The 13600-nt window shown below is 44.8% G+C and overlaps 1 protein-coding gene across 5 annotated transcripts in view; it reads right to left on the bottom strand.

Moving 5' to 3' along the window:
- The window catches only part of LOC137342242 (unconventional myosin-XVIIIb-like), a 265799-nt gene that overhangs the window by 174953 nt on the left and 77246 nt on the right, over nucleotides 1-13600 (bottom strand). For all 5 annotated transcript variants that reach the window (XM_068006069.1, XM_068006068.1, XM_068006071.1 and 2 more), the window contains one exon: nucleotides 3166-3333. In XM_068006069.1, the coding sequence (XP_067862170.1) occupies nucleotides 3166-3333 (168 nt within the window). The remainder of the gene's footprint in view (nucleotides 1-3165; nucleotides 3334-13600) is intronic.

Genomic DNA, 13600 nt, shown 5'->3' with positions numbered 1-13600 from the left:
GTGCTCTATGCAGGTACACGTACAGTGCTCTATGCAGGTACACGTACAGTGCTCTATGCAGGTACACGTACAGTGTTCTATGCAGGTACACGTACAGTGTTCTATGCAGGTACACGTACAGTGCTCTATGCAGGTACACGTACAGTGCTCTATGCAGGTACACGTACAGTGCTCTATGCAGGTACACGTACAGTGTTCTATGAGGTACACGTACAGTGCTCTATGCAGGTACACGTACAGTGCTCTATGCAGGTACACGTACAGTGTTCTATGAGGTACACGTACAGTGCTCTATGCAGGTACACGTACAGTGCTCTATGCAGGTACACGTACAGTGCTCTATGCAGGTACACGTACAGTGTTCTATGCAGGTACACGTACAGTGCTTTATTCCGTACTTAAAAAGGAAAAAGAAAAGACTTGCATGAAGCTATATTTATATTGTGCCTTTCATGACCTCCGGACGTCCCAAAGTGCTTTCCAGCCAATGAAGTTCTTTTGAAGTGTAGTCACTGTTGTAATGTAGGAAACGCAGCAGCTAATTTGAGCACAGCAAGGTCCCACAAACAGCAAAAAGTTTAAGAAGAGTAGACGTCTTCAAAGCCCTGCTGTTGAGCACCAACCTGATATATTTGGGCATAATTTTGGCACAATAAATAGTTTGAACTAATAGAAATGATTCAGCAGCACTGAAATCAATCTTCTTTATACATTGAGCAGAGATGGAGCCTCTTGGTGGCAATAAAACAAGTGAGACATTCAAATTGCTCATGTCACTGTAAGACTAGCTGCTAGTAATGAGGGTGGGAAATTCTCACTGCAGCATTTGCCTTTAAAACAGTCACTGCTCTCCAAAAGTAATTTATTGCTTAAAATCATAGATGTTTTTCAATGATGTGCTAAGGAGCTATATAAATGCAAGCATTTCTCTTCATTTCTTTTTTTCCACAGCGCTCATACCGAAAATCAATGTTAGCAGTTCTGGCACTTGATGGAGAGGAAGTTCCCTTGTGGGAGAAGAGATAGATACGATTCATTTTGAACTCGCTGATCTATGGAGATTGCTTTTCATCGGTGTGCTCATTAATTGTAGTGCAACTTATTCATTTGCATACAGCTCACATCAGCCTAGGCTCATTTGGAAGCACAGCTACTAAGGCATTGTAACCTTATGGCTACATTCTGAGCATTTTAATACCCAACCAGCAAAGCATAACCTTCTTTGGAGATTCATTAAAGTGAGGGATCATCCTAATGGATAATGCAACATTTCTTGGTGCCAAGGTTTATTAGACATTATGCCATTTGCCCAGGATCTAGAAAACTTGGCAATGAATGCCAATTTCCCAAGAGATCTTGTCCTCAGTTGCTGATTATACACAGATATCCTGGCAGCATTAAGTAGCATTGTATTGCTACATTGTTAAACCGACAGATTCATTGCCGTTATGAGTTAGAGGATCAACAACAACAACTTGAATTTATATAGTGCCTTTGACGTAGTAAAAACGTCCGGAGGCGCTTCGCAGGAGCGTCACCAGACAACATTTGACACCAAGCTACATAAAGAGATATTAGGAGAGGTGACCAAAAGCTTGGTCAAAGAGGTAGGTTTTAAGGAGCGACTTAAAGGAGGAGAGCGAGGTAGAGAGGCACTTCCAACTTACCATTGTATAGAACCTCATGACCTCAAGTTGCATAGTCAGTGTTGTCAGAAAATAGGTTTTGATGAGAAAGGAGCTACAGCCCATTTGATCTCATCCTTCCAGATGAGCAAACCTATTGTACTCCCTTTGTTGCACCTGGCTGCTTCTGAAATGTGTCCAGTGTCCTAACCTCAACCATCCTTCCCTGGCAACCCATTCCATCTTTTGATCACCCTCTGTGTAAAATAAACATTCCTGCGTCTGTCCTAAACTTGCCCAATATGACTGAAGGAGATCACAATGCTATCCTGAACAACTGTGCACAGTTCAATGGTGCATTTACATTACATTGACAGTGGCAAGGGAACCTGAAATATGGCCACCGCTGGCCTATTTAAATTCACTCAGCAACTAGCGCCCGATTCTCACACATAATCCGAGTATGAAAAGTAATGCAATGTGCACAAACACCACACTGTAATTTATGTATGCATCTGGCTGCCCAAATGCATACATAAATTGGGCATCCTCCATCGCTGTGCCCAAATGACTATTATTCGCTTGTGGGTTTTGACAGAAACTGTCAGCAAAAGCCATCAGGCTGTGAAGGCATTACAACCGAGCCTATTCTATCCCCCTGTCACGTCCACAAACGCCGATATCCAGCTGGGATCACTGTATGGCCATCAAGAGCATTAGCCCTTTCTCTTCCCTAATCAGGGGGTGCTGTGGCCAATTGTTGTACCTTTACTGCTGCCTGGGCTAAGATTTGCTAACTCATCACACAATAGGGATAGAACACGGGACCTTCCCAGTCTGGATGGCTGACTTTACCAGCTGTGACTCCGTAGATAGCACTCTCGCCTCTGAGTCAGAAGGTTGCAGGTCCGAGCCCCGCTCCAGAGAATTGAGCACAAAATCTAGGCTGACACTCCCAGTGGAGCACTGAGGGAGCACTGCACTGCCGTCTTTCAGATGAAACATTAAACCAAGGCCCTATCTGCCCTCTCAGGTGGACGTAAAAGACCCCATGGCACTGTTTCGAAGAAGAGCAGGAGAGTTCTCCCTGGTGTCCTGGCCAATATTTATCCCTCAACCAACATCACTGAAAAAACAGATTATCTGGTCATTATCACATTGCTGTTTGTGGGATCTTGCTGTGCACAAATTGGCTGCCGCATTTCCTACATTACAACAGTGGTTACACTTCGAAAGTACTTCATTGGCTGTAAAGCCCTTTGGGACGTTCTGAGGTCATGAAAGGAGCTATATATAAGCAAGTCTTTGTTTCTTTACCTCTGAGTCATCAGGAGAATTAGTGCCACCTCTCAATGTCAATTCTATTACAATTATTGGACAAGGTGCGTTTCTACTTAGCTAGACTAGTCATAGCTCATTCTGACTGCCCTATGTGCAGTCAACTCCTTCTATTTTATCAAAGAAAACAGCTTAAGAAAAAATATAAGCTTGTCAAGCTGGCCTGGACTGGTTTTGGATGAGATGGTCTCCGTCTCTGTACCTGTTGTGCTGTCTGTCGTGTCCTCCGAATTAAACCGGTTTGTAGCCTGCTGGATGATCTGCTTGAGGTGATGTTTGAAGACTGAAGTTGAAAGTTCCTCCAGTTCACATCCAAGCACGCTGGCTGCATTCTGGGCCCACTCGAACTTCATAAATTGCTTCCGGCCAACTGAATGAAGATGAAAAATTAAAACAGAGATCGTTTCAGTATCAACACATAATTGGATCGACCAGTGCAATACTACTACTACTACTACTACTACTACTACTACTACTACTACTACTACTACTACTACTACAACAACAACAACAACAACAACACCTCGCATTTAACATAGTAAAACGTCCCAAGGCTTTTCACAGGAGCGTTATCGAACACAATTTGATACCGATCCACAGAAGGAAATATTAGGACAGGTGACCAAAAGCTTGGTCAAAGAGGTAGGTTTTAAGGTCCATCTTAAAGGAGGAGAGAGAGGTAGAGAGGCGGAGAGGTTTAGGATGGAAATTCCAGAGCTTAGGGCCGAGGCAGCTGAAGGCATGGCCGCCAATGGTGGAGCGATGAAAATTGGGGATGCACAAGAGGCAAGAATTGGAGGAGCGCAGAGATCTCGGAAGGTTGTAGGGGTGGAGCAGGTTACAGAGACAGGGAGCGGCGAGGCCATGGAGGGATTTGAAAAAAAAGGATGAAAATTTTAAAATTGAGACGTTCCCGGACTGTGAGCCAATGTAGGTCAGCGAGCACAGGGGTGATGGGTGAACGGGGCTTGGTGCAAGTTAGGATACAGGCAGCAGAGTTTTGGATGAGCTCAAGTTTATGGAGGGTGGGAGATGGGAGGCCGGCCAGGAGATCATTGGAATAGTCAAATCTAGATGTAACAAAGGCATGGATGAGGGATTCAGCAGCAGATGAGCAAGGGTGGAGACGGGAGAATTCAGGTCCGAAATCTTAAGTAATCAATTCTGCTCCATTTAATTGACTGGGCCACGAAACAAAAATCTCGGCTTGGCTTGAGTTTGGATAACCTCAACATTTCTTTTTCTATCACACCCTATGTTTTTACAAGCACGGTAATAGACTGCTTCAAAATAGATGCCCGAATATTTTCTAATGTCAGGTTTTGATCAGACCTTGAAATTTTGCTTTGGTAAAAGTAACCATCCCTGAGAGAAAGTTACGATATCACAATCACTCAGACCCCACTCTTTTTTTGTTTTTATTCAAAAGATCTTCACATACAGTTTGTGACATCACTGTCCAGTTTTGTTATACGGTACTTTTGGGAAAACACGATGACACATTGAGGTTGTTGCTACAGTTAAGCACATGCTGGGAGCCATGTACTTTGAAGGTCAGATTAATTTGGTGGCCTCGCTCAAGTTCAGCTACGTCAGGGAGACTTCTAGGGTCCTGCCTGTACAAGAGGTCTCACAGGGCTGGATCATTGCCCTTTGTGTGGCTTTCACAACCCAGTCAAGTAGAAGAGAATCCTAGATAGTTCGTAACTATGATCTCAATGAACTCATTCAGATCTTGATGGGCTGTCTTGATGTATGGGTGAAGATGTCTGGAGAGAGTAGGTGGACTTGATGGGCTGAACACATTCCCCACTCCCTCTCCCCCACCATCGGCGGCCGGGCCTTCAGCTGCCTAGGCCCTAAGCTCTGGAATTCCCTCCCTAAACCTCTTTGCCTCTCTACCTCCCTCTCCTCCTTTAAGATGCTCCTTAAAACCCACCTCTTTGATCAAGCTTTTGGTCACCTGTCCTAATATCTCCTTATGTGGCTCGGTGTCAAATTTTGTTTGATAACGCTCCTGTAAACCGCCTTATTACGTTAAAGGCACTATATAAATGCAAGCTGTTGTTGGATGGCTTCTTCTTACTTGAATTTTTTTAAGTTCTTAAGTAGCCAATATTTCCCATGTAACATTAAAAGTAGTTGGTACAATCAATTAAAAACACAAAGTTCAGAAGTTACTGTTTGTGATAGTATTGGTTTGTAAGACATTCCTTTGTCCACTATTCTAACAGAGTCATTAACCCGTTAACATTAAATATGTTAACTTCTCCATTAAAATAACAGATCGAGGAATATCATACAAACACACTCAGGTTTCCTCAGCTGGAGTCAAAAAGGGTTAAAGACAGAATCTGAAGAACAGCTGGAAGAGTATAGGTGCAGACAAGGTGATTGGAAATTCCGATGATGTGTTGCTGCCTTGCAATACAGTCCTACCCATGAGTTAGTCAATACAGAGAACCTTTACAAGTTGGATTATGCCGTTTGTGGATGCATTGCTAGCATTTCAGGAAGCTGTCAAGACATGAAAAATCATCAATTAGAAATTCTTCAACCTGTGGTGGAGTTGATTAGTATTAATAATACCAGTTAGAAAAGGAGTGTTCCATCAGATTGATGACAAGGGTCAAAAGGGGAGATCACGCAGGAATATCAAAAGGCCATGTTCTGAACTAATTGGACTGAGCGAGCAACTGTAGATTTCTGGAAAATTCTGCTGAAGGATCCCTGCTTTGAAACTGCTTCATATTCGAGTAGAATAGATGGAGAATGCATGTCTTATTGCCATGACTGCCTCCTTCTCACCTGAAACCAACACTACCAGGGTGTAAAGTATACTCACCTGCAGCAATTCAACCTGGTCCAAAGCAATCATTATCACAATTGTAATTGCTTCCACAATGGTAATCAAGCACTGAATTTGTTGAGGGTTTTGTCTTCTGCATACCGTTCTGCCATCTGAAAGGACTGTTGAACAAGCTACAGCACGAGAATTTTCAGCAGGCCCCACAGTTACCAGTGCTGGCAATCCCAAGTGTAAATGGAGAAATGCTGCATGTGCACAGCCAAGTCCACCTGCGCCTATGTGTAGGCTTGAACTCGATCTCGACTTGGTGCTCACCCCCTTCGACTTTTTTTTCTTCTGGGGACCTGCCCTGACTTGCTCTCATCAGCCCTGTAAAAGGAGCTTTTCCATTTCAGATGAAAACATCATCCAAAACATTAGCTGACCTTTCCTCTTTAGGATGCTAAATCAAAGTGCTGTGTATTTCCAGCATTTTCTGTTTTTTTTTAAAAAGCAACATCAAGGTCCAGCACTACTCCACTTTCTAAAGTCTGCACTACAAGCGCTTAAAGGTAAATCACAATGAAGGTGCCTGTTTTCGATATCAGCGTCTCCTCACTGCCCTTACAAACAACAAAGAATATTCCACATTTGCGTCAAACCACTAAGAGGAATTTTTCCTGGGTCTGCACACATTTAAATTAATGGAAGGAAAGTTGGGTTGGTTTCCTTACAGGTGTGCATTCTGACCCACCCATTTTCATGATATTCGTTGCCTGGGCCCAGACCCAGAATAAGACACCCCTAAAGAGTCATTTACAGTAGGTCATGTCCTCCAATCATGATCATGTTAGGACTGGGTTCCTGTTGAACACTGACATCCCTGTAGATGGGAAGAACACTGGGGAAGCAATAGCTGAGGAGACATCCAGTGGACAGACATCAGGAATAAGAATTGACTTGGAGCAAAGAGTATGAAGGAAGATTTTATGCTACCTTTGTGTTGTAGCATATTATATTCTCTTTATATTGCGTGTCGACTTGGCTCGGCTCATAGCACTCTCATCTCTGGATCATAACATTGTTGGTAATACCCCATGCCAAGACCCAAGCACATAATCTACACTCACACGGTACGGAGGGAGTGCTGAGTTGTGGAAGGCGTCATCTTTCAGATGAGATGTTCAACCCAAGGCGGCACCTGTCCCAGTGGTTCAGGTGGACATTAAAGGGCCCATGGTACTATCTGAAAACAAACAAGAAGTTCTCCTGGTGTCTTGACCAACAGTGCTCTCTCAAACAATACAGATCAAGTGGCCATTCATCAACTGGACAATGCTGCGGCATTTGCCTACATAACAGTCATTGTACTGCAAAAATAGTTCTTTGCGTGAGGCAGGTTGAGGTGTTGTCAAGTCTTTCTTTTTAACAGTTTTTGCTTGAAGCTCGAGCTCCCAGCAGCTTGCAATCTGTTCCATTTACATCGTCAACAGATTTTAGAGTCAGGGCAGCCACAGAGAAACAACTGCAGCACTCGAGCTTTTTGCATGTGTAGTTGTTTGGAAGCTACTTTCCTCACGTTTTATTTCTGGCTTTGAGACTTTTCAAGATGGCTGGAGAGGTCCATACATACCAGATCAATGCAATAAACCACTTTGCCAGGCTGGGCAGCAAACTGAGCAAGGGGCCCATCAGTACACAGAAACAAAAAGGCAGCCAGCACCTTCAGCAGTACTGTGCCTCTGAGGGAGCATTGGCAAACCACCTCCTGAGCTACTTGCCAGCACTAATACCATCCCATTTATATTTCAGCACTGCTGCCAAAAACAGGGCCGCTGTAATAAAAGAGGGGCATTGGGAGTCTTGTGATAGTTCTTCTCAGTGGTCACAACATTGCTGGACAGTGATTCATTTCCACTAAACATGGGCTAACACTGGACGAGCTGATGAACAGCGAGCCTCAGCAATTTTACAAATTCCCAATTTGAAGCCGTTCAACATAAAATCGTGACAGGCCCAAACAATCTGCCAACTTTAGTATCACTAATGTGTCCGAACGGACTCAAACAAGACGCTCTGATGTAGTGTCTGTTTTATTCCTCCTCTGTTGGTAACATAGTCAAATTTATACATGAGTTCCCTCAGGCAATTGCTGATCATTCATTATAAGAGACAGCTAATAGTGTACAGATACATCTGCTCTGCAAACTAAGAGACCAATTCACACAGACCAGTGGTATTCATGATACAGCAAAGATGTGCCTTTGGGCCTTGTCACAACTGTTACTCAGTGGCCCTCTTGGCATCCATTCATGAGAAGTTGCCTCCACTTGCCAACAACCTAAAGTAGCATGACTGAAATCAAGAGCTGACTGTAGACTTAGACCCAATTCATCGCTCCATTGTATAGGGTGCTGCAGAATTCTAGACAATGGCCCTCAAGAGGACATAGGTTTTGATTGTAGCCTTCAACAAAAAGCCAGTGAGCGACATCGATGCAGATGTTTCAAGTCGTAACTTCAGACCCGAGAATACAAGATGCCAACATTTAACAAAAAGTTAAATGCTTCAGTTCTCACCTGCAAGAGCTTCATCTGTCCAGAAAATCATAAGCTGTGGGTCAGCACATGAACTCCTAGCGTATGCTGGGAGCAGTGAAGTGAAAAATCTTCTCTAAAATGCACTGAAAGATTTGGAACATGAAAATATTTTAAATTGGGCAGAAAATGTGAAGCATTTCCAATCATCTGTCTCATTGATCCTCATGCCATCCAACTGAATCCAATCAACAGGGACAGACGTGGCAGGAGCGAAATAATGCCGATTAGTTACGAGATCAACAAACCTAGACTTCATGAGGAACATATGCGGCTGACATCTCTATTTTAATCAATGTTTATAAAAGGTAATTAGAGGAATACCAGCACGCTCTGGAAAATGAAACTGCCAGGAGAGAAACAAGCAAAGGACGAAACCAGAGTGTTGGTGGCAGAAAGGGGCACAGGTGTTGGTGGCAGAAAGGGGCACAGGTATAGAAAAAAATAAATCAAGACTGAAATCAAAAGTGAAATTATCCACTTTGGTAGGAAGAAAAGAAAAGCAGAATATTTTTTTAAAAGGTGAGAAACTATTAAATATTGGTATTCAGAGGGATTTGGGTGTCCTCGTACACAGGATCCACTGCAGCAACTCGCCAAGGCTTCTTCGACAGCACCTCCCAAACCCGCGACCTCTACCACCTAGAAGGACAAGGGCAGCATGGGAACACCACCACCTGCACGTTCCCCTTCAAGTCACACACCATCCTGACTTGGAAATATATCGCCGTTCCTTCATCGTCGCTGGGTCAAAATCCTGGAACTTCCGACCTAACAGCACTGTGGGAGAACCGTCACCACTCCGACTGCAGCGGTTCAAGAAGGCGGCTCACCACCACCTTCTCAAGGGCAATTAGGGATGGGCAATAAATGCTGGCCTCGCCAGCGACGCCCACATCCCATGAACGAATAAATAAAAGAATCCCAGAAAGTTAATTTGCAGGCACAGCAAGCAAATAGGAAAGCAAATGGTATGTTAGCCTTTATTGCAAGGAGGTCAGAGTATAAGAGTAAGGAAGTCTTGCTGCAATTATATAGGACTACAGTTTTGGTCTCCTTACCCAAGGAAGGATATACTTGCTTAAGAGGAGGTACAACGAAGGTTCACTAGATTGATTCCTGGGTTGAGAGAGCTGTCCTATGAGGAGAGGTTGAGTAGAATGGGCCTATACTCTCTGGCGTTTAGAAGAATGAGAGGTGATCTCATTGAACCATATAAAAGTCTTAGAGGGCTTGACGGGGCAGATGCTGAAGGGCTGTTTCCCCTGGCTGGAGAGTCTAGAACTAGGGGTCATAGTCTCAGGATATGGGGTTGGCCATTTAGGACTGGTATGAGGAAAAATGTCTTCACTCAGAATTCTCTACCCCAGAGGGCTCTGGTCACTCAGCCATTGACTATATTCAAAACCGAGATCGATAGATTTTTGGACACAATAGGAATCAAGGGATATGGGGATCGGGTGGGAAAGTGAAGTTGGGAAAAAAGATCAGCCACTATCTTATTGAATGGAGGAACAGGCCTACTCCTGCTCCTATTTCTTATGTTCTTATGTAAGAGAGAGATGGAGTGACGACTATATGGAGAGTGACGGAAAATCTGGAGAAGGGGGGATTGGAATAGTCCCATGATCACCATAAATTAAAATAAATAACAGAAAGAAAAAAGAATCAGTAGACAGGCCAGATAGATGCAAATCTTTCCTTAGGAACCTCCATAGTTCTACTCCAAATGTGTGAGAGTAGAATTGCTGTTGGTGATATTAATAGTCGAACGTTTATCCTCTGACCGCTGTTTTAACAGTAGTGCTAATTTCATACTATGCAAATATTGGCCACAAGCCTACAATGCTCAATATTTTAAGGAGGTTGCGGGCCTCCGTTTTAACTTAACTTTTAGTTCTAACACCTGAAGGCTGGGTTCCCCAGGTCTCGGGAAACCCGGCAGCTGAAGGGAGGCACGAAGGGACGGACACATCAGGTAAGTGCCTTTCCAGCACTGCTTGTGGGCCATGAGGAGCAGGAGTCCTTCCCCCCGGCCCCCCCCAAAACTAACCTCCACATGATCAGCTCCCTGCAATCGGCTGACCCCTGCCCTCTCTCTGTGATCATCTGACTCCCCCCGCCCCCGCGATGCCCAACTCCTCCCCCCTCAATATCGGCCAACTCCTCCCCCCCACAGTGATGTCCGACTCCCCCTCCCCCCCCCCCCCACTGTGATGTCCGACTCCCTCCCCGCTTTCAGTCGACTCCCCCACCCCCACCACGTGATGTCCAACTCCCCCCTTCTGTGATGTCCGACTTCCTCCCTGCTATCAGCCAAACCCCCCCCCCCCCCTTTCCCGCGATGTCCGACTCCCCCATCAAATTCGGCAGGATCTGCGGGATACCCATACTTCCGAGTCTTCCAACCACAAATCCTCCCCCGAGAGGGAGGGGAAAAGGAGGGCGAGCAACAGCGTGAACCGGGGAGCGGGGGGGGGGGGGGAAAGTGCGCCATCTTAAATGGAGCGAGCCAGAGAGGAGCTTGTGCGGGGCGGGGGAGAGAAGAAGATTGGAACTTGAAATGCAGGGGTTGGAAGAATACAATCTTGAATTGGGCTGGAGGGCAGGAAAAATACCATATTGAACTGAGGGGAGGGAAGAGAAAGAAAGAAGGGTGCCAGCATACAGCAACTGGAGCGGGTTAGATGAGGAGAAAGTTTCTCTGTGAACAGGGTGAGGAGCTGGAAAGGATTCAGTGTCTCTGCACTAAAGTCTAGAAAGGACAGCTCACCTCTGCGAACTGGGTTGGGAGGTACGATATAGGAAGAGTAACAGCTGAGGTACATTTTGGGGAAGTGATGATCTTTTGGACTGTTGAAAACTCAAATGTCACATTTTTTTCTTAAGATTAAAAATCAATCAGCAGTGAAGCTTTTTTTAAAAAAGTTTAGAATTGCACCACTTCGGATAAAAAAAGTACCATTTTCCTGGGGACTACGTCCCTAGATCACCCCAACTAGGAGAGGAGCTATAACATGGAGCATGCATGGGGTGGAGGGACACATTGAGAAGGGGTGTGTGGCCCCCAGCCCTGATTAGAATGATCCCATGGTCAGTAAGACCAAAGAAAGAAAGAACCTGCATCTATCACATCCTCAGGACATCCCAAAGCACCTCGCAGCCTACTTTTGAAGTGTGGTCACCATTGTAACATAGGCAAATGCAACTGCTAATTAACGCCCAGCAAGGGTCAAAACGCTTGTTTGCTAACAGGCAATTTTTTTTAAAAAAGAATATTCATTAGAACTTTTTCTCCCAGAAATAAATTATCTGCTGCTACTGGGAGAAAGAAGCTCTAAAATACAGAGGAAATAATTTGTCACTAATGGCAAGAAAAGAGAAGTTTTCAGTAAGATTCAACAGATGTCCCCTTCTACGTGAAAAATGCCCGCGTTTGTTGTAGATTCCAAAACACCGCAAAATACACAAAATGGAAAGAAAGAAGACTTGCGTTTATAAAATGCCTTTCATGACCTCAGGATGTCCCAAAACACTATCAAGGCAATGAAGTACGTTTGAAGTGTAGCCATTGTTGTAGTGTAGGAAACGCGACAGCCAATTTGCGCACAGCAAGATCCCACAAACAGCAATGAAATAAACAACCAGATAATCTATTTTAGGTGTTGGTTGAGGGATCAAAATCAACCAGGGCATTGGGCAGATCTCCCCTACTCTTTATCGAAAGGTGCTGTAGGATTTTTTACGTACACTTGAAAGGGCAAACGGGGCCTTGGTTTAACGTCTCATCCAAAAGACGGTACCTCCGACAGTGCAGCACTTTCTTAGTGCTGCACTGAAGTGCTAGCATGGATTAAGTCTCTGCAGTGTGGTTTATATAATGTCAAAGATCAAAATTTCTGGTGGGGGGTGGTGGTGAGATTCATAGTTCCCCTTCAGGCTTTCAAGTACATGTTTTTTTCCCTCTAATACAAGTGAAGGAATTGTTGGCTATATCCACAATTTAAGTTACAAGCCTGTGCAACTACTTGTTTTCCACGTGTCAGAAGCTGAGAACCAGGGCCGTTCTGAATTGTCACCTTTTTGGGGGGGCTGGTTGAGCTTTCCTGAAGCTTGTTGGTTCAGCTTTTGCTAGTTTTCTAAAGCTTCTGATTCTAGGATTAGACACAAGTGCCATTAAAAGGTTGCCTGAATTCCAATCACGTCTGTACCTGTTCCTGATGTCAAGGTACCTTGGCCGGGAAATTCCCGCTCTTCTGCTGTAACTTCGCTGGAAGTGTGGTAGAAGCTCCCTTCCTGGCCAAATGTGTTGTGCCTACTGCTTCTTGTCACTGTCGAGAATCAGTCTCTGTGTACCAAAGATGACAAATAGAGCAGCAACATGACAAACTGCTCTCCGTCTCCTCAGTCCTCCACTCTCGACATTCCAATCGAAGGGGCAATAAATGCACAGATCTCTCTCTCTTTATAACATTTAAGATTGTGAGAATATCACAGAAGCGCAGCTCCCCTCTAATGGCACAAATATAGTTGCAGAATTGTCTTGATGCTCAGTTTATTAAGTCCACAGTGCAGCTGTCTTTTATATGGCTGGATCATAATATAACTCGAAGAGACAGCAGGCAGTCGGCTGGAACTGCGTTGCACTGATAAGGCAAAATGAAGACATGGGGCAGTGGGCAGCAGCGTCAATAATATCAATGCAATTGCACTACACAAACCATGATCACAGATACAATTTACTGGTTCCTCAGCCGTGGGTCACCTGATAGAATTTGACACCATGCTTTCAAGAGGCTCTTGAACAGTAAATTGTGGAACAATGAAAAATTACTCGGTCCAAGGCTGGTCTGGATGTTCGCACACCCCAACCTAGCAGGGTGGCAGTTTCACTTTCCAGATCTAAGAGCACAAGTACAAGCTCCTCCAATGGCTAAGTTGGTAAATGCACTGCCTGGTGTCGTGCAGATCCGGATGGGACAGGGTCGATCCTCGATCTGTATTAATTTTGCTGATCCGAGTCAGGGCAGCAGTTGGGTTCCACAACTGACCTCAGCACGGGTGTCATCCATTGCTCACTGGGCAGCACTCTTGCCTCCGAGTCAGAAGGTCATGGGTTCAAGTTCCACTCCAGAGACCGAAGCACAAAAATCTAGGCCGACACTCCAGTGCAGTACTGCGGGAGTGTTGCGCTGCCTGTAGTGCTGTCTTTCAAGTGAGATGTTAAACCGAGGCCCTGTCTGCTCTCTCAG

This window comes from Heptranchias perlo, chromosome 25 (genome assembly GCF_035084215.1).
Source record: "Heptranchias perlo isolate sHepPer1 chromosome 25, sHepPer1.hap1, whole genome shotgun sequence".
NCBI lineage: Eukaryota > Metazoa > Chordata > Chondrichthyes > Hexanchiformes > Hexanchidae > Heptranchias > Heptranchias perlo.
This window is presented reverse-complemented; position numbering and strand designations above follow the sequence as displayed.